The 22,907-nt window shown below is 37.6% G+C and overlaps 1 protein-coding gene and 2 long non-coding RNA genes across 3 annotated transcripts; 1 reads left to right on the forward strand and 2 right to left on the reverse strand.

Moving 5' to 3' along the window:
- Positions 1-2,285: 2,285 nt before the first annotated feature.
- Positions 2,286-7,667, reverse strand: LOC125330046. The gene is made up of 3 exons (XR_007205354.1): positions 7,543-7,667; positions 5,410-5,526; positions 2,286-2,656 (listed from the first exon to the last, which is right to left on the reverse strand). It is a non-coding gene; the product is annotated as an uncharacterized LOC125330046 (long non-coding RNA).
- A 99-nt stretch (positions 7,668-7,766) lies between these two features.
- Positions 7,767-22,576, forward strand: ACADM (acyl-CoA dehydrogenase medium chain). Its single transcript, XM_048312798.1, has 12 exons — positions 7,767-7,854; positions 11,047-11,146; positions 11,946-12,043; positions 12,157-12,226; positions 14,169-14,269; positions 14,356-14,436; positions 15,309-15,439; positions 16,514-16,622; positions 17,478-17,618; positions 17,696-17,791; positions 18,480-18,728; positions 22,274-22,576. Exons 1-12 carry the CDS (start codon positions 7,831-7,833, stop codon positions 22,343-22,345), a joined length of 1,272 nt encoding a protein of 423 aa, XP_048168755.1. The 5' UTR covers positions 7,767-7,830; the 3' UTR covers positions 22,346-22,576.
- On the reverse strand, positions 11,607-17,481 carry LOC125330047. The gene is made up of 2 exons (XR_007205355.1): positions 17,161-17,481; positions 11,607-16,106 (listed from the first exon to the last, which is right to left on the reverse strand). It is a non-coding gene; the product is annotated as an uncharacterized LOC125330047 (long non-coding RNA).
- Positions 22,577-22,907: the final 331 nt, after the last annotated feature.

Below are 22,907 nucleotides of genomic sequence, written 5' to 3' on the forward strand. Positions count from 1 at the left end.
AGCTTGATGCTTGCTGCAAACATATTTCACTCACACATCCCACAGGCACTCCACACTCACAGGTCACCGTGGATGACAGGATGGATCCCTGTCTGTCTGCTCACCTGACGTCTCCCATTCATTAGCAAGTCCAGCTTGAAGTTTGCCAGGAAATGAGACACGCACACCCACTATGGGGAAGATACTGGCACCCTCAGCATCCAGCGCCATGCACACGGGCTGTGACATGTGGTCACGCTCCGGCTACTGGCGCTGAACCCCTCACTCACCTCACCCACACCAGTCCCTCCCAGTGGAAGATTTTCAGGACGTGCACTGCTCCCACCGCAGCAGCTGGCAGCTAAGACCTCCCACCACTCCAGTAGCAGATACTGAGGCCTCCCTGACACCAGCAGCACCAGTGGGTACCCACATTCCCAAATGTAACCTTGGTACCAAATCCATTCAAGGAGGACCCTCAGTAGCTGCCACTTCATCCTTACAACACACATACATATGGGATAGTGAGATTGGGCTCAGTCAGACAAGTGTACTTACTGCCCTTTTTAACATGACTAGTCCATTTAATAGCCCATTCTTTATTTTCTCATCTGTTCCTCCAGATGCCCTTCCCCTGCACATTCCTTCATTAGTTTGAATAGCTCCACAGATCCATTTCCAACATTATGGACCCTCAGGTTTGCATCTTATCAGGTGCAAAGTTTGCCTGCAGTTTACTGAGAGGCAGTTTGTTTCTTGTATTTGTCACTGTTATCTTTGACTGTCAAGTTTGTGTCTCCAAATTTTCTTTGTGGCTTTCCACCTTTTCTTGTTATCTCACTTGACAAGACCTTTGATCAGATAACCATACTGAAATAAACATTCCTCATCAGTTAATATGACTGTCTGATTTGTGTCTCATCCCTGCCTCCCTTACCATTTGTCAGTCAGGTCTCTGTCTCTTTATGTTCTTGTTTATGGCTTCCTCCTTTTCTTGTTCTCCATTTCTGCACTGAAAAGATTAATGACCAGATATCCTTAAAGAAGCACACATTTCCCTTCCACATAACCTTATGAATTTTTTTTTTTTTTTAATTTGAAGACTAAATCAAAAATGTGTTAAATTGGTGGAGTCACCCATGGAATCTCAAAGGCTTGTATGTTGGGACTCTTGTTCCAGATACTCATCAAAGATTTTAAAAAGGAGAGGAATACTGAAGTGGGAAAATTTGATGCCAATAGTTATGGGGCTGAAAGAATTTCAGATAAGCTCAGGGCAAATAAAATGTAAAATGACACAGACAAGGGGTGCAGAGAAATAATTACATACAAAGATGAGCTTTGAGTAGACCATTACATCCCACATCTTGTTATCATAGATAATATACAAAACTTTTCACTGTTCAGAGGTAGTAAAAAAAAAGGTAACAGAAAATCACACAAAAAGAGCACAGAACTTATACTCTTATCTTTTTGCAAGAACATGAGTGACTTTATGATTCTGATTCTTTGACACAAAGCTAAGACATTGTAGAAAGTACTCAAAGAGGATTATTCAGCTTGGAAAAGAAATGGCTATGGGGGTATGAAGATATTTTTCTATTAAATCTTTGACCCAAAGAGGGTGACTGCCTCAAAGATGGCTCAGTGCCTGCTTGAATTCAAGTAGTAGGGATGACAAATGAATTTAGCAGCTGTCTGATTAAAAAGAAGCAAGCTGAAGTGGTTCTTCATAGTGTAGAAACTAAGCTGTGGTTCCCAACACATTCAAAAAGCAACCAGTCAAGTTAATGGAAGAGACATCTATGAAGCATTATTAAACACAGAGGTATCACCTCCAGCTCAGGAAACTTACAAACTGAAAAAATTTTGGAAGGTATAAAAAATTTTGGAAAAAAAAAAAAAAAGATAAAAAGAATCACTGCATTATTGGTAAATGATATGTTCTGGAACCATTTCCTGACCATTCTTTGTTGCACTGCCATAAACTGGATACTATGCCAGATGAACCTTTGGTCTGACCTGGTACAAGTCTTGTTGCTTCCACGGCAAAATGAGCTTCAGCTATTCATGTTGCAAAGGGCATTGTTTGGGGCATTGTTTGTCACATGAACGTTACATGAAAATCTCAATCACCACCTTCTTGTGCTCATATGGTCAATTCCATTATTCTTCTTCCAGAATCTCCAACCCAAGATTTCTCCCCTTCTTTGCTTTTTCACTGCATGTGCCTCAAAAGGGCTATAATCTCAGCTAGTGTTTCTAAACTCTACCTTATACAATTCAACAACAAGCAACACCTATAATCATTATTGAATTCTGTCTTTATTATGCAGGCTTACGTTCTGTCAGCTGATACAGAAACTGAACTCTTGTGATTTAAGGCATGTTTTACTTTGTGTTTTTATCATTTGCTGCCCTTACTAAAAATAAGTATACACATTTTACTATAAAATTAGTGTCTACATTGTATCAATACAGATTTACATGGTTAGGTTCTTGTACACTATTAAATGTTAGCACTGGTATGGTCTTGCAGAGCCACAAATGGAGTGTTACAATATAAATGTTTATTAAAATCCCACCCACCGTACTGTCACGGTGCTGCTTATTTGGTACCTCACCTTTAGTCAGCTTGGGCTGGCAGAGTTGTGACTTCACTGTTCCGGGTTCTAACCTACAATTGTTAAATTCATTTGAGAGAGATATGTTTGCTACAACTGGACTTTTATTAATATCTGATTCTACAAGAAGAAATGTACCAAACAGTATATCTTGAGGATTTTTAGGCTGCTAATGTGCCATCTGCAGCATGTTTAGTGCAAAAATGTCCTAGATGCTTCCTTTACACATGGCTAGATCTACCTCTATTTCTTAATGATTAACGTATCTTTCATGCAAGCAAAAGCCATGCTTGTCTAAGTAAGTACTTGTTTCTTAAAGCAGTTAGTCCCAAAAAAGTCTCATCATACTTTAAAAAAAAAATTAGGACAGGTGATTTTTACACTAAGGTGTGGTTCAAAAGTTAATCTTCTGAGCTTTCTACTGACTTTCTGTTTCTTCAGAAAGTCAATAGAGAGCAAAATTATTACAGGGTGCCACTGTTTGTTTTTTATTTGTTCTCAAGCTCTGTACATCTGTCCCTTCTCTTTCCTTACAGTTCATGTTTGATAGTCACATGAATATAACACAGTGTGGTTTTATGACATTTAGGAAAAATATTTGATGTGTTTACATATAGTAGTCAAAATAAGAAACTTTCAAGACTTAGAGCAGCTATGACTTTGTAATTTAATAAGACTGAAAATTTTAAATTAAGTACTGTTTGTGACACCCAGGAATTAAACAATATAAAAATATACTTGAAAATGTTTTAATTCAAGAATCACATTCTCTTGATTTTAGATCCTTCAGAAGTTTCCATAAAGGTGCTTTCCTTTTTTGTTTTTCCCCACCAATAAATTTACTGCTTTAAAAACCATGAAAAAAAAAAAACCCTAACACCCCCCCCCCCCCAACTAAATGCCAAGACAACCCAAGACAAAATACAAATATCACAAGAGCTTGCAACAGAAGTTTAGGAAAAAATGTTTGGTTTAAGATATTTTAAGTTACTATTGTATCAGGGATCAAAGAAAAGCAAAACATTATATCCTAATTCTATTAAGAAGAAGTTACCATGCTTGTTGCATTGCACTACATCAAAAATTATTCTGCTTTATAGATCATGAATTCAGGACCTACACACTAAATTTTACTATGTTTGTTTACTGCAGTAACTTCAGTAAACAAACACAAAAGTAAAAAGTAAACTTTTAGTACACAAATCACTGCAGAAAATTCTAGTTGCTTTCCATTTCTAAAACGAAAGTTCATTAACAAATGGTAAAATCCTGTTTATTGTTAACAATTAAAAAAAACCCCAAACCTGTGAAACACTAAAAATTACTAATAAAAATTAACACTTCAGTCTAGAATAGAGTTGCTAACTTTAAGGGATAAGCATGCTGCTTCTGGCCAGGACAAGGTTAATTTTTGCAGTGGCCAGGAGGCACATGGCCAGGACCAAGAGGTTATTCTATATCACCTCTCGTCATTGCTGGGGTAGGGGGAAGGGGCTGCTTCTGGTTGGGGTAGTCAGGATTAATGAGCATTTTCCATGTGAATCACTGTCTCTCTTTTGCACACTTTTATTATTATTATTGTTGCAGTTACTTTTAATTTTTCTTATCTCATTGCTGTTTCCAGTAAATTGTTCTTATCTCAACCTATAATCTTTACATTTTGTGCCTCCAGTTCTCCTCTCCAGCCTGCCATAGGGGGAGGGAGAGGGGAAGAGGGAGTGAGCGAGGAGCAGCGTGGTTTGGAGAGTCTCAATGGGAGCACTAAATTAGGGAGTACCGTTCCTAAACTACGACATTACAATATCTTCAAACAACCCTATATCTAACATTACATAATAAAATTTATACTTTTTTAATGTTTTGGGAGGAGCATGGAAAAATATGGAATTTACAGAAGTGAAATTCAGAGATCAGATTATTAATCGACTGTACAAACTTGGATTACAACTAAGCAGTGTCAAATCTTCAGCACATAATCCATTTAGCTTGCTCCTGTAAGAATGTGTCTCTCTCCATGTTTTATCATACAATTTATTGCCCTGCATACCCTTCCAAGTAACAGATGCTAAATTCTTCTCTCCAGCCTGCCACAGGAGGAGCAGAAGAGAGAGCGAGTGAGCGGCAACGTAGTTTGGAGAGTCTCAACATGACAACTAAAAATTGGGGAATACCATCCCTAAACCATGACAATGAGCTGTAGTTTGCAATGTAATAATCTTACTGTGTTTACTTGCTAAGTTATAAGTTTCAGCAGTAAGCATCATGCATTCTGCTGGTTAATATAGAAGAGAGTATTATAGATTAATAAAGCAACATACTGTGCAGTATACAATTCTTACTGTAGTAAAAGTTTTCAGAGGAATATTAATTAAGAAATATGGCACAGTAGTAAGCATTTGAGAAAATAAAAATGAAAGACAGATGCTATATTTCCTGCTTCAGAGAGAAATGCAAAAAAATCTAAGTACAACTTATGGAAATTTCTATCTGTTGTCACTCCTTACGTAAATAAGTTTGAACCTCTAAGATATAGTGGATCAGGCTTTGACAGATAACCTTGCCATCTTTCATACCCCTCAATTCCCAAATACTTAGTAGACATGGACCACCTGGGCTTTGAATTTTCTCCTCCAGATTGCCTTTGGAAAAACTATGTTGACTACATATTGCCAAAAAAATACTCATTCATTTACCCAAGGAGATGTGAAGAGAGGTAGTAAGAAAACAATTTGAAGGAGAGAAGGAAGGTAAGCAAGGGTATAGCTTCGTAAGTGCAAGCTGCATAGTGAGCAGCTGGTTTTATTACCTTAACCCAGTTGCTCCTGTCATTTAGCAGTAATGTCCTTGAACACTTTTGTCTTGGCTCCATGCACTCTTTCCTTCCTTCTTCTGGAACAACTTCTGTTCTTTAACCTCTACAACCCTGCAGGAGATCACAGATGGTTAGCAGCTTTTTACTACAGAAGCTTGCTTCCAGAAAGTATAGACATCTGTCTTCAGAAGCAAGTAGCCAATTTCACATGCAAAGATGCTTCCAGTGTAAGGCAGACCTGGAGAACAGCAGATGTTACAGTGTATTCCTGACTCAATTTGTTCAATTGGACAGTTTCAGACAACAACCTTCTCAGTCTCGGTCTACATGAACAGTTCAGTTCAGGTGAGGAGTGTAGTTTTGAGGGGAATCTCCAAATTGTCCTCACTTACTGTGCCTTACTTGATTCACAGAGAGATCTCAAAACACATGAACTGATTTTTGGATGAAATTTACTGGAAGACACAATCTAGGAGTGCACCCAACATGTTCCAGCCCCTTACTAGGGAGCACTCTGCCAAGCCTGAAGTAAAAACACTCCAAAATGTTTTATAGGTCTTGAATACTACATTTCACTGTATAAACCAAACAGCATTGTTCTGCATTACTTCCTGATGTCAGCATTCCCTCAGTGTACTGATTTATCCTGCTGTAGGGATGTCCTCAACCCAGTTCAAAGCTGCCTCTTCACCTGAAACAAAAGCTTATTCACCTACTAAAGGGATATGCATCCTCATCTCAAAGGCATCTAGAAATAATGTTGTATTTCTGATCACTGTAGGATTTAAATCACTTCCTGCAGCTAGCAACTATGCTTAGTGTACAGCATCCTTACAGATGTTTAAGCATGATCAGTCAGCTGAAGTCGCTTGTTACATATCACAGGATATATTACATATGACATCAGCTTTTCATACAGACTCTGAACCCATCTATGCATCTTTAGAATTTTCATGTGTGCCATCTCAGAATATGCATGGTAAAATCCATGCCGCAAATCAAAAATTCAAACTTTAAAGCTTTCAAATGGGATTAGCATATCTCCTTATATATCATCACAACATAGTGTTGCAATGATAAATAAACTGAGGAATACAAAGATATTGCATACACAGAAACTGCACAAATTGTTAAATAATATATAGACAGAAAATGGACTGCTCAGTAATTAAATTCCCACACTACATTCATAAAGATGACCTATGGAACAGAACCCTATATAAAATGGAATACAAAATGCAGACTTTGAGCACTGGTATTTAAAAGCCCCACTACAGCTTTACATTCCAAAGGTATAGAGTACTTGAAACAGGAACATACAGAATCTTCAAAAATAATTAAGCAACATAGAGTTATAAATTATGCTTATGTCTTTTGCTCAATTACTCTTAAACTACAGGAAAAAAAATTCTACTGATATTAGAGTGAAAAAGCAGCAGCCTGTGCACTGAATCAAAGCTGCCTACGTGTCTCCCTTAGGTAATCACCTACAGTCACAACAGTATGAAATCTATAAAACATTACAATCACCTCCTTTCAAACGGTTGATAAATATGCCCAGAAATAACTTTTGCATGGCTAGTTTTCTATCAAACTGTTTCTTTGGTATTAACTACAAAATCAATACTGTCAACTGTCAGAAACAAAACAAGCAATTAAGAACCAAACATAAAAAGGTAATAATGATGCAAAAATGTTTGTGGCATATTATTTTGTATTCTTATGCAAAATAAAATATTATCCAAAATCAAGCTTCCAGAGAAATACTTTGTTTTGTTAATTCTGTTAAAATGTCACACCAAAAAAGGAATTCGTAGAAAAATCAAGAGTGCCATTCTTCTTGAAATCGTTGTTTTAATAAACCCCTAAATAACACTGCTGTACAACAGCGAAACAATAATATTCAGAAGAGCGTATTTTAAGCACCGCAGATGATTTCCGAAAACATTGCCTTTCCTTTAAAACACAACCGGAATTAAGAGCATTTATAAACACATTTTATGTAACTATCAACACAGTTGGTAACAACTCCCGTGCGCCAGGCCCACCCACTCTCCAGTTCCTGGCACACCTCCGAAACACGAGTTTATGATTCCCTGAGGCGCAAATTACAGTAAAACTGCTTACGCGGGCTTTTCTGCTAACAGGTGAATGATGTAGGTGATTGGAGCCAGCCTAGGACACTCAGCAAACAGACAGCAAACTGGCCAAGCCTGCGGCTCGGACACCGGCCGTGTTCAGAGGACGGGCCGGGCCAGTCACAGAACGCGGCTCTCCTCGCAGGAGCTGGGCGGGGCGATCGAGTCCAGGGCTTCCTCGGCCGCTCCGCCCAGTGGGCGGCCCGCGCGGCACCGCCCCGGCCGCCCGAGCACCGCCCCGCCGAAGCTGCTGCGGCTGTAGGGCACTCCCGCCGAGATGGCTGCGCTGAGGGCGACGCGGGTGAGCGGCAGGGCCGGGCGGACGCTCGGAGGACACAAGGCCCGGGGAGAGGCACGGGACGGGACGGGACGGGACGGACCGAACCGAACCGAACCGAACCGAACCGAGGCGCTGCCGGTGCTGGCGGCCGGGGGAGCCCGGGCGGCGGGGAAGGGCCGCGGGATCGCAGAGGGCGAAGGGCGGAAGCGGCGGGGCCAGCCCAGGTTCCGCCCGCCGTGAGCGTCGGGACAGCTGTAGGCATAAGGGCTGCCTCTGTGGGGAGAGCCGGTGGGGCTGGAATCTGCCCGCTGTGCTGTTTTTCCTGCCTCGCACTATTACCTGAGTTTATGGCCGTAATCCTCACGGTTCGAATGGGTATTGCCAGATGATGTTCTTCAGCGGCGTTACTGCACAGCCCGGGGGCTCCTCATGTGGCAAAGGCCGCCCAGTGCCAAGTGTGTGTCTGGCACCTCCCATTTGACGGTGGAGACGGCTTCAAAACACTGGGATTATAGTTCAGGGTATTTTATCCAATGCATTTCCTTTAGAATACGTAACTGTACTACGTATGTTAATTTTTTAAAAATATGTGTGACGTATAATAGTTGGTTTTCTTAAGTACAAACTTTCTACTGTATTGAACCACCAATAACCTCACAGCTTCAAACTAGAAAATAAAAACTATTCAAAACACATTTAGCATTTACACATGCCTTTTTCTGGATTCCCCATTTCCAGAGGCATTCGTGAGTCTGAATTACTTGAAAGGCCCTTCACAGCCTCCTGGCAGCAGTGTTAGTTTTCCCAAAATTGATGCAGCTTGGCCACAGGTCCCAAGTGTTGCTGTGAGAGTGAAGGAAGTCAGTGAGGGAAGAAGTCTCCATCTGAAGTTGATATCTTACGGATCAAAAGTAATGTTTTAGGCAAAGGAAGCCCATAGGGAGGAAATTAGTATTTCAAGTTCACCCTCCTGACACATTACCCCAACAACAAACTCCTCTTGGTAATTCTTTTCATTTTTGCCCTGAGATATGTGAGGGAAAATCAAGGTTAGTGACCCTTAGCTTATTGTTGTCCCATCATTTTCTGTGATGTGCATCTTTTCAAACAGGTTCTATAGTTCTTTTGGCATCAAGGTGATAAAGAGATTGCATCACTTTTGTGAGTAGCCTTGTAACACCCTTTTCCTGACAGCACATTCTTCCACTGTTAGTCTCGCTACACTGGTGATCATATTTGTAATTGTGACAGATTTTATACAATAGCGCAAGGAAATGCAGTAGGAGTTTCATCTGAACATAACTAGCAGTAGTTTCTCACTGAATCTAACTGCTCCTCAGAGTCAAGCAATAGGAAAGTTGACAAGTAGACAGATGGTCATCCAAATTCTTACATGTAGCAAACCCTCATCCTTTGTCACCTGATCAGTCATGCAGCTTCCAGGTATGAATCCCATCTGTCCATATTTGTTTGTGGGGGTACTGTTGAGTTTTTCCAGAGTAATCTTCAGTGTTACCTTGCATACTATACCACAACAGACCTAAATTCACTGGTTTAAATTTTACAACTCCTTTCATACAGGATATCACTTTTAGCATTAGTTTGAATCCAAGCACAGACAAAACCTTTTGGTGGCAAACCTATGCATTAGTGTATCAAGGGCTACTCCTTAAAAAAACAAAAGAAAAAAAAGTACAATCACCTGACTTTTTTTCAACCTCATCTTGTCTTTTTTCCAGATAAAATAAGGTATAAATCATTCTGAATAATCGAGGTCTTTCTAGATGTTTGTGGTATTGTTTTTAATATGAGAGGTAGCAGTAACAGAAAACTTAGCAAGATGCTGTTTTGCAATGTCTATTGTTTTTAAAAACTTGAAATTAATAATATATTACCTACTGGAAAATGCAATCTTGAACTATTAATAAACTTACATTACCAGCACAGTATGCAAATATGTCATAGCCTCTCCCTCTTCTGTGCCTAGCAGTGGTCCTTCTGCATTTCTTCACCTTTGAACTTTATAGATGTTTTCAGTATCCTCTGAAAATATTTTTTTCACTGTGTTGATACCTATTATTTGCAGTATTCTTCATGCTTCTTGTGCTGTGTTATAACCATCTATCACATAGCATTATTATTTTTAAGAGGACAGTTTATCTACTGTAACTTTTTTGAAGATACTTGTTGCCTCCCCAACTATGTAACTTTCTGTAATGTCCTTGTCTTCTAGAGTTCACAGTAAAATTTCTGTGATATTTTTTGCATCACTGTCATTAATTCAATTTTTTTAAAGTCTACATTTTCACATAAGAAAATCAAGCAGAAGCCTTTTCTTAGCGTTCAAGCAAATTTGTTTTTGCAGTATTGATTTGGGTTGTCCAAAAAATTATCCAATTACATATTTTTCACTAATTTCCAACCATTTCAGAGATTCATAGCTCTTGAAGAGAGTAAACCAACCTCTTAAAACAGATTCAGACGTTTTTGCACAGTATTAAGACATTCTGAAAATAGCTGTAGCAACAATATTTGGGGCTCTAAACTTAAAAAAGCAAAGAAAATATTACTATGAAAAAGAATAAATTTGTGATAAGTATTAGGAAGAAAAATAAACTTCAGATAGTCTGCTGTGTTCTGTCCTATTTGGAATATAATAATAATCACCAAGTGTCAGTGGCAGCAGCTTAATAAAAGAGAGCAGAGATGAGTCTAGGACATTATCAAAATATTCTGATATATTGGCTAATAGGTAGGTTGTTTTTAAAATCTTGCTAAATCTGCATGTAGGTAAACATTGGGTAGTAGGATTCACTAGAGGGCCAGAAAATGAAGTTTTGATGATTGTGTGTATAAATGAAAGAAATATATATTGCTGTGTCTCTGTGAACATAAATTTTAATTATGCTTAATAAATTTTAAATACTCAGTTGCACAATACTTAAAAGTGCATACAGCAGTTCACTCGCCCTTGGTCCTGTTAAAGGCTGAGATCCCTGGCAGAGCTGTCAATTCATGTAAGTGCTGCTTGCCACAGGAGCAAAACACAAGGTAGCCAGTAATTCTTTTATGACTGTAGTAATTGTATTATACTTGATGTGATACCATTTCTAGAGAGGGAGTCTGCATTTAAAGTCGTGCTGCAGATAGGTTAGTAGTTTTTGGAGGCTTGAGCTGTAAAGATCTTACACCTCATGTTCTTTTCCTCTTTAGCAAATGCTTCAAACCATCGCAGGGCATGGATGGAGGTCACATTCTAGTAAACCTGCTCAAAACTTACATGTAGGCAAACCTGGAGCTGGCTTTAGCTTTGGTAAGTAATACAGTTTTTGAAAGAAATATAACAATTATGGGCAAATTGCAGAGTTAAAAAGAAATAATATCCTATATTGTAGCTCACCATGAATTTAAAATGAAGGTGTTTGTTCAAAATAGATTTCTATTAAAAAAATAGTTTGAAAAACAAAGTAACTTTATCCTCAACTGAGGCAGATATGCGTGCAGTGTTCTTAAGAGTTTCTTCTTTTTTTAACTCATGTCTGTCTTAAGCTTTTTTAATTGCCAGAGTGTCTTAGCTTTGAATACTTACCTCATATTGCTGTTTTCAATGTTACAGTACTTAAATGTAGTCACAGTTGAACTTGGTTATCAAGAAATGTAAAAAAAGAAATCATCTTCATCTTGGCATTTTATATGTAATATATATACAAGCAAACTTAGAGGATCAGAGCTAGATGTTTGAAACTGAAGAGTCAGGATCTTTGGGCAACCTCTGTCTTTTTATGCATTTAATTAGCACAGCATTCTTGTTTCTTTTGGTAATACATTTTATGTTACACAGTCCTCTCTACTTTGTCTTCAATATTTTGTGGATCATTTCATCAGATGTAAGTAAGTGCATTGTAGGTGTTGATCAGAGAACAATGGAGGGTTTTTTCCCAGGAGGAAGAGGAAACTGAGCTTTTTTTGCTTCCTGGAGAGCCCCGCACAGTGGTGGTTTGGGTTGTCCTGGAAGGATGCTCTTGTTTACTTTTTTATCATAGTCTTGACAATTGGCAAAATAAAAGACAGTAGAGAATTTATGGTCTTTTTCTCTTCCTTTTTAAAAATAGAACTTACTGATGAACAGAAGGAGTTTCAAGCTACTGCTCGTAAATTTGCTGTGGAGGAAATTATTCCTGTTGCTGCACAATATGATAGAACTGGAGAGGTAAATCTACCATAGTGTAAGGGAGAAATTGGGGAAAAAATATCTTAACCTGTATAAATTTTAAAGTTTTGGTTGTGGTGAATGAGAAGGTGATTTTTCCATGTCTGTTTCAGTATCCTGTTCCACTTATAAAGCGGGCTTGGGAACTTGGTCTTATGAATTCACACATACCAGAAAGCTGTGGTAAGTAAACATTCTTTTTAATCTGTAAAATGAAACAACGAAAAGACATTAGATGAGATTCTTATGTGTAATTATGGATTCTGTACCGAATAAATAGTCACATACTTGAATAATCTAAATTTAATCAGTAGGCAAATTGACACATACAAGTGTTACTAGGTGTGGATGTAATCAGGAGACAAATTAGACAGATTATGGTTTAGTAATTTATGACCAGATTTTTCTACTGTGATTACAGCTGCTTAACGTTCCCCTGGTGCAGTGTCAGCTGATTAGGCAGAGAAATTAGAAGGTCATGTTTTGTTCTAGTCTCTGATACAGGCTGGAGCAATTTAGGAGTTTATCCCAGAAGGACAGTTTTTCAGTTTAGATTAAGTGCAATACAGCAGAGTCCTGGCTTATAAGGTGTATGAGTAATACAGACAAACATGATATGGTAGAGAAGGGTTTTAGTGAAAGGAACTCATGCCTCATAAAATCACTGGTGTTCTCTGAAGTAGCTAATAAATGTGTGAACAAGGGATCGCTGGTTGATAGAGAATGCTTGAACTTCCAAAATAAGTTTGAATAATCATCAGGTTTCGTACTGGCAAAATTAGCAGCACAGCCTTGCTGGGTCTTGTGCTATTTGGCATGTCTGTAGAGTGGAAAAGGGGGTAAATGCAAAGGTGATATATAATATCTATCTAATTTGCTGATAATACTAAGTTATTCAGTGTAGAAAAGATGATCTGGTTCAGAGAGCTGCAGGAGAAGGTCATGAAACAGAGTGAGAGTTAAAATGGCAATGCGATTCCAAAAAGAAAAAGTTATGTGCATGTGAAGGGAAAGAAGCAATCTGAACTTCAGAGAAATGGTATGCTGTGCACTAGATACTGCCTCTCAGAAAAGACATTTTTGGATCCTGTGAACATGAGCTTAATGCTCAGAAGTGGTCAAAACTGTAAAATCTAAGGTCAAGAGGGACCCTTAAGGGAATGAAGAAAAAAGCAGAAGACATAATTATGGTGCTGCCTGAATCCAAATTGCACTTGCCTCTTTAACTCGTTATATGGTCAGATCCTTCCATCTCAAGAGAGTATTGGGGAAATGGAAAAGGTTTCTAAAAGGATGACAAAGGTTATGAAAGTTTTATCTTCTGTGTGAGATGTAAATTCTGTAGAAGTGACTAAAATGTCAGTGTCATGGGAGAGTGTGAAAAGGGATTGATGGTTCACTGTCCCTTTCAGTATAACTAGAAGGCATCAAATTACATCAGCAGAGGCTAGATTCAAAACAGGTGAAAGGAGATGGTTCTGTATGCAGTGTGGAGTTAATTTGCAACTTACTGCCCCTGTAGGATATAGGTGCTAAAATTTTACATAGATTCAAAAAGAGACCAGACAAATTCATGTAACAGATGTCTGTCGAGGGTTGGTATAACAAAGACAGCAAAGAGAATTATTTCTTTGACCGAGGAAGTCACCTGAGAGTTCAGGCAAATATTTTTGAGGTAGTTGTTATTGTATTTGTATGTAGTGTTGGCCATAGTGTTGTCTTCTGCCAGAAACAGATTTCTGCATCCGTTGTTTGCTAATAGGGACACTTTTTTGTTCCCAAATGAGTTCGGCTCAGGAGCCCTTTCTCTGCTTCCTAGGAACTCTTAATTCTTGAATATACAGTAGTAAAAAAATGTGAGTGGTACATTCTTGCCACTTTGTGCAAGTTGTCCCACACTGATCAAACAATAACTCTGGACACATGATATGTCATTTTCAAATCACCTGTTACTCTTCTGATGAGGATTTATTTAAAAAGCTCGCATGAGAATGCTTAATCAAACACAGTACACAATCACATGTACGTGGAAGAACACATTTTTGTTAATTATGTTGTGTAAATCACTAATATTAATATGTTATAATTTAAATCCCCTCAAGTAAATTAAATACTTCAACCATAGGTGGCCTTGGCCTTGGAAGTTTTGAGGCGTGCCTTATTACAGAAGAGTTAGCTTATGGATGTACAGGGGTTCAAACGGCCATTGAAGCAAACTCCCTAGGGGTAAGCTCTGTCTTCTCTTACATCCCTTAAACTACAATCTCTGCACTTGAAAGAGCCAGATTAACGATCTAAATGTTTCCTTTCAGCAAATGCCAGTTATCATTGCAGGAAATGAGCATCAGCAGAAAAAATACTTAGGAAGAATGACAGAGGAGCCAATGATGTGTGTAAGTGTAACTGCTATACTGTAGAAAGTTCCTAAACCATGTTAATAGTACTACTCCTTTTCTTTTTTCTTCTTTTCTTTTTTCTTTTCTTTCCTTTCCTTTTCCTTTTCTTTTTTCTTTTCTTCCTCTTTTTTTTTCCATTTTTCCTCCCTGAACACTTGCATGTACTCACAGCTTAGCCCTTTTTGATTTGTATATAAACAGTGAAATTTACTGAAAGTTAGCAGATATCTAATGAGATACATGCAGTAAGCAAACAGAAGATACTACTTGGAAAAATATCCCTATCCTAAGTCACTTATCAAAAATTAATAGTTTTTATTTGCCTTTCAAGAGGGGCTATAGACATTTAAGAAAAATACAAGGTTTATATAAGGAGACCCTTAACTTGGATGGGAATGAAACTCTGTTTGTGACCTTAAATACTACATAAAAAGTACTTGTTACATAGAAGAAGGTAAAGATTTGTGTGCAATATATGTAAATCTGTACAACTGAGCCTCCTAAAATGAAGGACTTGGTAAACATAAAATGTTACTCAGTGCTCTTATTTTTAGACTTTAAAGATCCTCAGCTTTCCCATGAGAATTTTTGAAGCCTGAGGAAGTGATAACTTAAGAGTTACAGAATGTTTCTGTTTAAAAGGCAATTTTGTGTACTGTTATGGATTTATATAGAAAATTAACCCTTACTCAGCCAGCCGTTTGGGGGAGAGGGGGTTATGTGTTGGGTTGTTTTGGGGTTTTATTGGGGGGTTTTGTTTATTTGGTGTTTGGATTTTACCATGCAGTTCACTTAAATCTGCATTAATTTGTAGTTGACTAAAGATAGAACTTTTATTGCCCAAGACTTCACATCTTGATTTCTTTTAGGCTTACTGTGTAACAGAGCCTGGAGCAGGCTCCGATGTGGCTGGTATAAAGACAAAGGCTGAGAAGAAAGGAGATGAATATGTTATTAATGGTCAGAAAATGTGGATCACAAATGGGGGGAAAGCAAACTGGTATGTTAACTGGTGTCATAGTTTTATGCTGTCATGTAGTGGTTTTACCCCACCCCTCCGCTCTCAGTTAAATTCTTTAAAGACTTGATATGAATCTGAATGTTCACTGTGTTTCAGCAGGCTAAATTTTAATCTCTGCCCAGTTTATCAGGACAGCTATCAGGATAGCATATACAAATGCAGTCGAGTGCTATGCAAAGCCTAAAAAGGAAAATGAGTGATGACATCATGACTCCACACTCAAGAACGGCCTCTTGAATCTTGCTGCTATCAAAATGAAATCTGATTCTAGTAGAAACACCTCTTACTCCTAGTGAAGCTAGAAACGCTGTTGGATTGTAGCGTAAATTTTCATTTTCTGAAAAGAAGACATTTTCTGTCTGTCAAATATTGCAGATATGGCTGTGATGTCTAGAGCGTGCTTTTACAATGTAAACCTCTTAAATAATGTCTTACATCACACTGATTCACAACACAAAAATTTTCCTGAATTCAAGTGGAAAAAACTTTATACACTTACCCAAAAGCTGAATTTTCTAGTTATTTCCTTGTTGAAGGCAGACCCACCAAAGACAATCTGTCAGATTTCTTTTGACCTTACTGAATACCATAAAAGTGATTTACAGCTGTTTAATTCCTAAGAGAAATACTGATTTACAACTTACACCTAGAAAAATAAAATCAAGATCTTTGAAATCAGGTGATAACTTTTATGTCCAAGAATGTATGTCCTAAGCATTAATTTTTATTTACATGCTATGAGTAGGTTTCTTTTGTACTATTTGGGAAGCTGGTAATATCATAAAGACTTAAAATACATAGAAAAGGTAGAGAATCTTTGCATGTTGCTCGGAATAATTTTGTTAAATTTTATGAAATCTTGAATCTTTGAAACTTCCACTCTCTTGCTCCCTCTCTTTTTATTTTCAGGATGGGCAAGAAAGAAGGGCTGTTAACTTACAGACAGAATTTATTATATGGTAGAAATGAACATAAAAATGTTCAAAGTGCTAGATAAATATATCCTGTTAATTGTGAGGATAAACTGCATCCATCTTCTTTGTTTTACATTAGGTACTTTTTGCTAGCACGTACCAATCCAGATCCAAAAGCTCCTGCAAGCAAAGCCTTTACTGGATTCATTGTGGAAGCAGATAGCCCGGGGATCCAAATTGGAAGAAAGGTATAGACTGTATTTCTTGTTTGACAAGCCAGGAATTATTGTTCAGTTTAAACCAATAATAAAACAAATGTACCACTAAAGAAAAGAAACTGTTATGCAACTGAAAATTTTCATATGCTTATGTACAACCATCTTTTCATTTTCACAGCATAGAGGAACTATTCATAAAACATAATTTTAAAGCTATTAGTTCAGAAAAGGAATTATTCAGAATGGTCTAAAGGAAGATGACTACTTTGAACAGCTGCAAAAGAGTCTTTGAGAACTACTGTATTGGTAGGTGCCAGTAAATGAGAAGTAGTATGCTTTGAAAGAATAAGAAGCAAGTTGGACAATTTTGGCAGTAAAGACACATATAGTGAGTTTTAATTTTAGCTACTGCTGGTCAAAGAAGAGGCCTTAGAGATATTAATGGTAGTTCTCTCTTTTCAAAAAAAAAAAGGTACTATTTTTAATAGTAGGTAAAACTGAATGTTGAACAGTAGGCAAGAAATCTGAAAACTTGGAAAGCTCATTTATTTATTTACTTGTAGTGTACCTGTACTTCCTGCATATTAGATTCTTTTTTTTTTCCACTTGCATCTCAAAGACAGCGGAACTAGAGGAACACAAGAAGACTGATTACAGTGACAGAACTAATTTCATATAAGGAGAAAGTAAACTGCCCAGCTTAGACAAGTTAAGGGCATGCTGGTCTGCAAGTACAAAACTAGTATTTGTCTTGTATGCGGTAACTTTTAGATTAAGTGTTTTGGGGAAGAAAAACTATATGCTTTGAGTCAACAAAAGAATGAAAACATGCTGTACCTTTGAATAATCCAATTTAGTAGCACACCTGTAAATTTCCCACTTCAGGAAATGAATATGGGTCAACGCTGCTCAGATACAAGAGGCATCGTCTTTGAAGATGTGAGAGTCCCAAAAGAAAATGTATTGATAGCTGAAGGAGCTGGCTTTAAAATTGCAATGGGAGCTTTTGATAAGACCAGACCACCCGTAAGTATCAGAAAAAACTTGGTTATAAAACACAGCAGGAACTTCTGATTTTTTATTCTGGCCTGTATTCAATTCAGGTAGCAGCTGGTGCTGTTGGATTAGCAAAAAGAGCTCTTGATGAAGCTACTAGATACGCTTTGGAGAGAAAAACCTTTGGGAAACCAATTGTTGAAGTAAGTGTGGGGGCAGATAGACTATAGTAAAAGCTTATGTTTTCACACCAGATGTACTGCTACTGATTTTTCAAGGTTATTCCTTGATATTTATATTTCCTTAATTTTTATATTATACCTCTGCCATTTTGGGGTTTCCAAGTATATAGGTTGCAACATAAGTAAACTTAGCTATGTGATAACTTAAGGAATTTTTTATAATTTATCAATAATGGTAGTAAAAGCAGAAAGAAAACTTTGCCCAGAACCTCAAAACTTAAGTACCAGAAGGGAATACTTAAGTTCTTCAGTGCTAATAAAGAGGGGTTTTCAGGAAAGAGGAAAACATCTGAAGTATGTGAAACAAGACATATAGTATTAACACTAATAGTATACATTGCCAATCATGCTGCTTACCAGTTTTGAAAAAATATGAATAAACTGCAAGGTAAATACCAATCTCATAAATAGGAAAGAACAACTTCATAATCACTATTTAATCCCTACGGCTAAATGGACTTGAAAATCAAAAACTTAAAGAGTATAATTCAACATACATATATGAGAGCCTGAGGCGTATTCTGTAGAACTTCTCTTGTACAACTTACTGAGTTTCTTGAAAAAAATGACTGTGTTTAGGAGATGATGTCTTTCTTGGATGTCATAGAATTTTAAGCAGGCAATATTAACCTAGTTTATTTAATCATAGCACCAAGCAGTGTCTTTCTTGCTTGCTGAAATGGCAATGAAAGTTGAACTCGCTAGGATGGCTTACCAGAGAGCTGCATGGGAAGCTGACGCCGGTCGTAGGAATACCTACTATGCTTCCATTGCGAAGGCATTTGCTGGTGACATTGTAAACCAAGTAGCTGCAGATGCAGTGCAGATTTTTGGAGGAAATGGATTTAATACTGAATATCCTGTAGAAAAACTAATGAGAGATGCTAAAATCTACCAGGTAAGTAAAACAGAATGTGATAATGCATAGATTTTATATAGAATAAACTAATGGCTACTTACTTCAAATCATGATGTACACCTATTAAAAAAAATAATTTTAGAATGAAAGCAGTAATCTTTCCATTTAAAGAGTCATTCAAATGAGGAAATTATTTCAAATCAGGAAATTACTTCCATACAAAAGTCATTGCACTTGATGAAAACTCAACCCACATAAAAGAAATAAATTATATTTTTTCTTTCTTTCTTTTTCCCCTCTAATGTGGTAACTCTTTGCAATTCTTGGATTCTCAATTCTGAAGTTTTTGAACTCTTAGGAAAAAAATCCTGATCAAAATACCAACGCTTGCTTTGGTATTTTGTAAGTAGAGGTGGTTTACGTATCGCACTATTCTTGAAAACCTTCAGAGGTGCAAATCTGCTGACCATCTATCTGTATTCTGGATTGATGTCTGCTTATAGTTCAGCTGTCTTAGCCTGAACAGTAAAGCAGTTTCTTACCCCAGCGACTTACGAGGGAAAAGGTGGTTTTTGTTCGGTTGGGATTTTTGGTTTTATTTTTCCTTTCTGTTTCCAGTAACATCATCTGTTACTTTTAAACTTTCTGTTTGAAACTTTGGTATCATAAACTGTGTAGAATGCTGTGGTTGAGGTATCATCAGTATTGGGTGTCATGGTGTTGTAGTTTAACTGCTCTGGCAACTAAGTAGCCACACAGCTGCTCACTCCCTTCCCCTCCCTGCTTTGGACGGGTGGCGGAGAGAATTGGAAAAAAAAAAAGGTAGATCTCATGCGTTAAGAACAGTTTAGTAACAGAAATAAAGTAAATGATAATAATAAAAGGGAGAGACAGATAGGAATAAAACCGAAGAAGAATAATGCAAGTTATTCACCACCCAGTGACCAATGCCCACCCTATCCACCCGCAGCAATCAGCACCTTCCTGGTAACTCCCCCTAAGTTTATATACTGGGTGTGACTCTATGGCATGAAATACCCCTTTCCAGGGGTATACCCATTCCAGGTCAGCACTCCTGGCCATGCTTCCTCCCAGCCTTTTGTGCACCTCCTTGCTGGCAGATCACAGGAAACTGAAAAGTCCTGGATTTAGAGTAAGCACTACAGAGCAAGAACTGAAACATGAATGTGTTACCAGCACTATTCTCACACTAAAACCAAAACACAGCACTGTACCAGCTACTAGGAAAAAAATTAACCCTATCCTAGCTGACACCATGACACGTAAAATGATTATCTCACATGTTTTTTATCCCAGGTTTTTTACTGCAGTGTTACTGTCAAGAAATTATTCCATGACATCTTGTAATTAGTATATTGGCATATACTATGCTACAGTTCTTCATTCAGCAAGAATATTTTAATTGCATTCAGCAAAAGGCGTAATCTTTACTGACATTATCTAACATAAATAGTGACTAGATAAAACATAACAAAATAGATGATATCAAGAAATGCACGTAGACTGTGACCTATAATGATTGTTAGCTATAACAGCTGTCATTCTCAAGATTCTAGGAAGTTCATATTTGCCTTACAGCTGACTTCAAAATGAAAACTATTATTGCCACTAGCCAAGAATTTATTTTTCTCAGTTTAAGGAAAGACAACTGCTATGCTGGAATCTAAAGGTCCCTATAACTAACTTCACTTATGTGAGTGAAGAAATGAATGATTAATTGAACTTTATGATTGGGATTTTTTTCCTGTCAGGTTGCATGCTATTTAGAGAACGATGGTGTGAGGGTTGAAACTCAGATTGATTGAGATTGATTTTACAGAATCCCATTATTGCTTAGTTTTTTCATCACAGTGATCCAAATGCATGGCTAAGTAGGCTTGTTTTTGTAATTAATCTGATTTAGTATTAAATTTTTGATGACTGTCAGTTCCACTTCATCCCCAAAAGAATTCAGGAAAGGCTTTTGTCTTGCAATTATTTTGTCCATGTCTCTTGATTATATCTTGCACTTCACTATGCTTTGCTGTATTACTGCTCAATTCCAGATGGTATATACTTTTGGCCATACGTTGCATGCACAAAAACTTTTTTTTTCAACTTGTCTTTCATATGTTTGATCCTTTTTGGTATTACATGATCCTTTTATTGTGTTTACTGCTAACATTTTTACATGTCCCTACTCTGCCCTAGTATTGTCTGGCTACAAATCTAGGCTGCTTTGGTAGAAATTCTTAGGTTTGGAAACTCTTAAATTTGGAAAACTTCCTTTCTTTAATAGTCGAGGAATTTTGAAACTACTTCCATCAGCTTATGAACCAAAACCTTTCCTATAATTACATAAGAGGATTGTGAGTTGTGATTCAAGTCTTTACACTTGAATTTCCTGCCTGTCTTCATCAGCAAGTGCAAATTTAGTGCAATAGGAGCAGTTTGGTAGATTGCAGGAACGGCTGCTGAGACCCCGACAGCCACACACTAAGCAGTTTGAGCAGGCTGAATTCATAGCAAGCCTGTTTGGTCCCTTGGAATGTATGTCCCTGATAGGCATGCAGTTGTTAGGGTCCAGTTGTAGGCTTGGACCATTATGGCTTTCCTAGGGTTTGGTGAGTGTTTAGTACAGGGAGAAAACAGAACTTCCATTTCAGTTGGTTTCAGAAGGCACCTAGTATTCACAAAACACAGTCTGCTCTGTGGACTGGATCAACATGGGGTAAGTAGCAGCAGAGAATTCACCTTGGCAATCAACAGCTTGTTCTGAACCAGAACACTAATGTGAACACGGGTTATAGCATCCTTATTTTTAAAATGCTCTTTAAGGTTCCTGGAAAGATTATTCCTATAAGTGAATTTGCATGATTTTCAGCAATTTGCCAAACCAAGTTCTGGCAGAATTGGGAGCTGAAACATTAAAACCTCTAAGCTATGTCGCCTCAGTCCTTGCATTACATTGCAGTGTGACTATGGAGCATACAGCCTCCTCTGGCATTAGAACTTCAGAGGTGCTTTTTTTTCTATTTCTGACTTTGCTGCCAGCAAACAAACAGAATAGAGTGATGATTCAAGAAGAAGAAAATGCAAGAATAAAGAAAACCATAAGCAAAACTGTATGGGAGACAGTACTAGTTAACAAGAAGCAATGGAAATAAGTGGATCAAAGATAACATATGGTATGACCCTGAAAGGCTAGTCAAAGAAAATACAACACTTAAGGACAAGTAATGTTTTCCCGTCTACCCATGATTTCAGATCCTACTTTGTAAAATCTAAATTATGTATTTTCTTCCTGAAATAAGAGGAATGTTATCACCTGTCTATTTTCATGAGAGCCCTACTGACTTTAGGTAAGAGCACCTGAGAGAACAAGACTTTCTCAGTATCTTGTATGAGTTACATTTCATTTAGCCCACTGTAATTACTCTGTCACACTGGAATTTTCTCTGTTTTCTCTGTCTTCCTGCACATCCTAATCCACAGTGGATTAGTGTCGTGGAGGTTTACAAATGTATACCTGTTAAAACTTTTTTAAAATCACCCAGTAACATTATTGCAATTCTTCTTTTCAGATTTATGAGGGAACTGCTCAGATTCAAAGGATGATCATAGCTCGTGAACATGTTGGCAAATTTAAGGCTTAAAGAAATGTATAAAGTGCATCTGGTGCTGCTGTAGTGTTCTGTGTTCTTATGGAAAAAGATTTTAGTGTGTTTCTCAACAGAATTAAAAAGGGATGAAGAAAAAAAATCCTTCAATATATTTTTATTCTGTTCATTATTAAGCACTGATTCTGTTCTCACTATAAAATAAGGTAATCCAAATGTCATTTCTGACAGTCAGTGCTACATTCTAATAAAATATTTTTGAGAGAAGTGTGGTTGTGGTTTGTATTCATTTTGCTTGTCAAATCACTTACACCGGACAAGTAACCCAAAATACGAATTCTGAAGTATGTTAATAGCCATATTTCAGTTTCTCTATCTCTTGCCCCAGGAATTTGAACAAAAATATTCAGGGCCTGAAGCATCTCTCATGTGCGAAGAGGCTGACTTTTTAGCCTGGACAAGAGAAAGCTCAGGGATCATTTTATCTATGTGCATAAATACCTGATGGGATGCAATGAAGAGGGAGCCAGCCTCCGTAGTACCCACTGACAGGACAAGAGGCAACGTGGACAAATTAAAATACATGACATTTCACTGG

Source organism: Corvus hawaiiensis, chromosome 9 (genome assembly GCF_020740725.1).
Source record: "Corvus hawaiiensis isolate bCorHaw1 chromosome 9, bCorHaw1.pri.cur, whole genome shotgun sequence".
In the NCBI taxonomy this organism is placed as follows: domain Eukaryota; kingdom Metazoa; phylum Chordata; class Aves; order Passeriformes; family Corvidae; genus Corvus; species Corvus hawaiiensis.

Bases quoted from the DNA above. Each gene is read 5' to 3' on its own strand.
- ACADM (XM_048312798.1), top strand. From the start codon at position 7,831: ATGGCTGCGCTGAGGGCGACGCGG. The intron at 7,855-11,046 runs GTGAGCGGCAGG...TTTCCTCTTTAG, and splicing joins CTGCGCTGAGGGCGACGCGG to CAAATGCTTCAAACCATCGC. The intron at 12,227-14,168 runs GTAAGTAAACAT...CTTCAACCATAG, and splicing joins ACACATACCAGAAAGCTGTG to GTGGCCTTGGCCTTGGAAGT.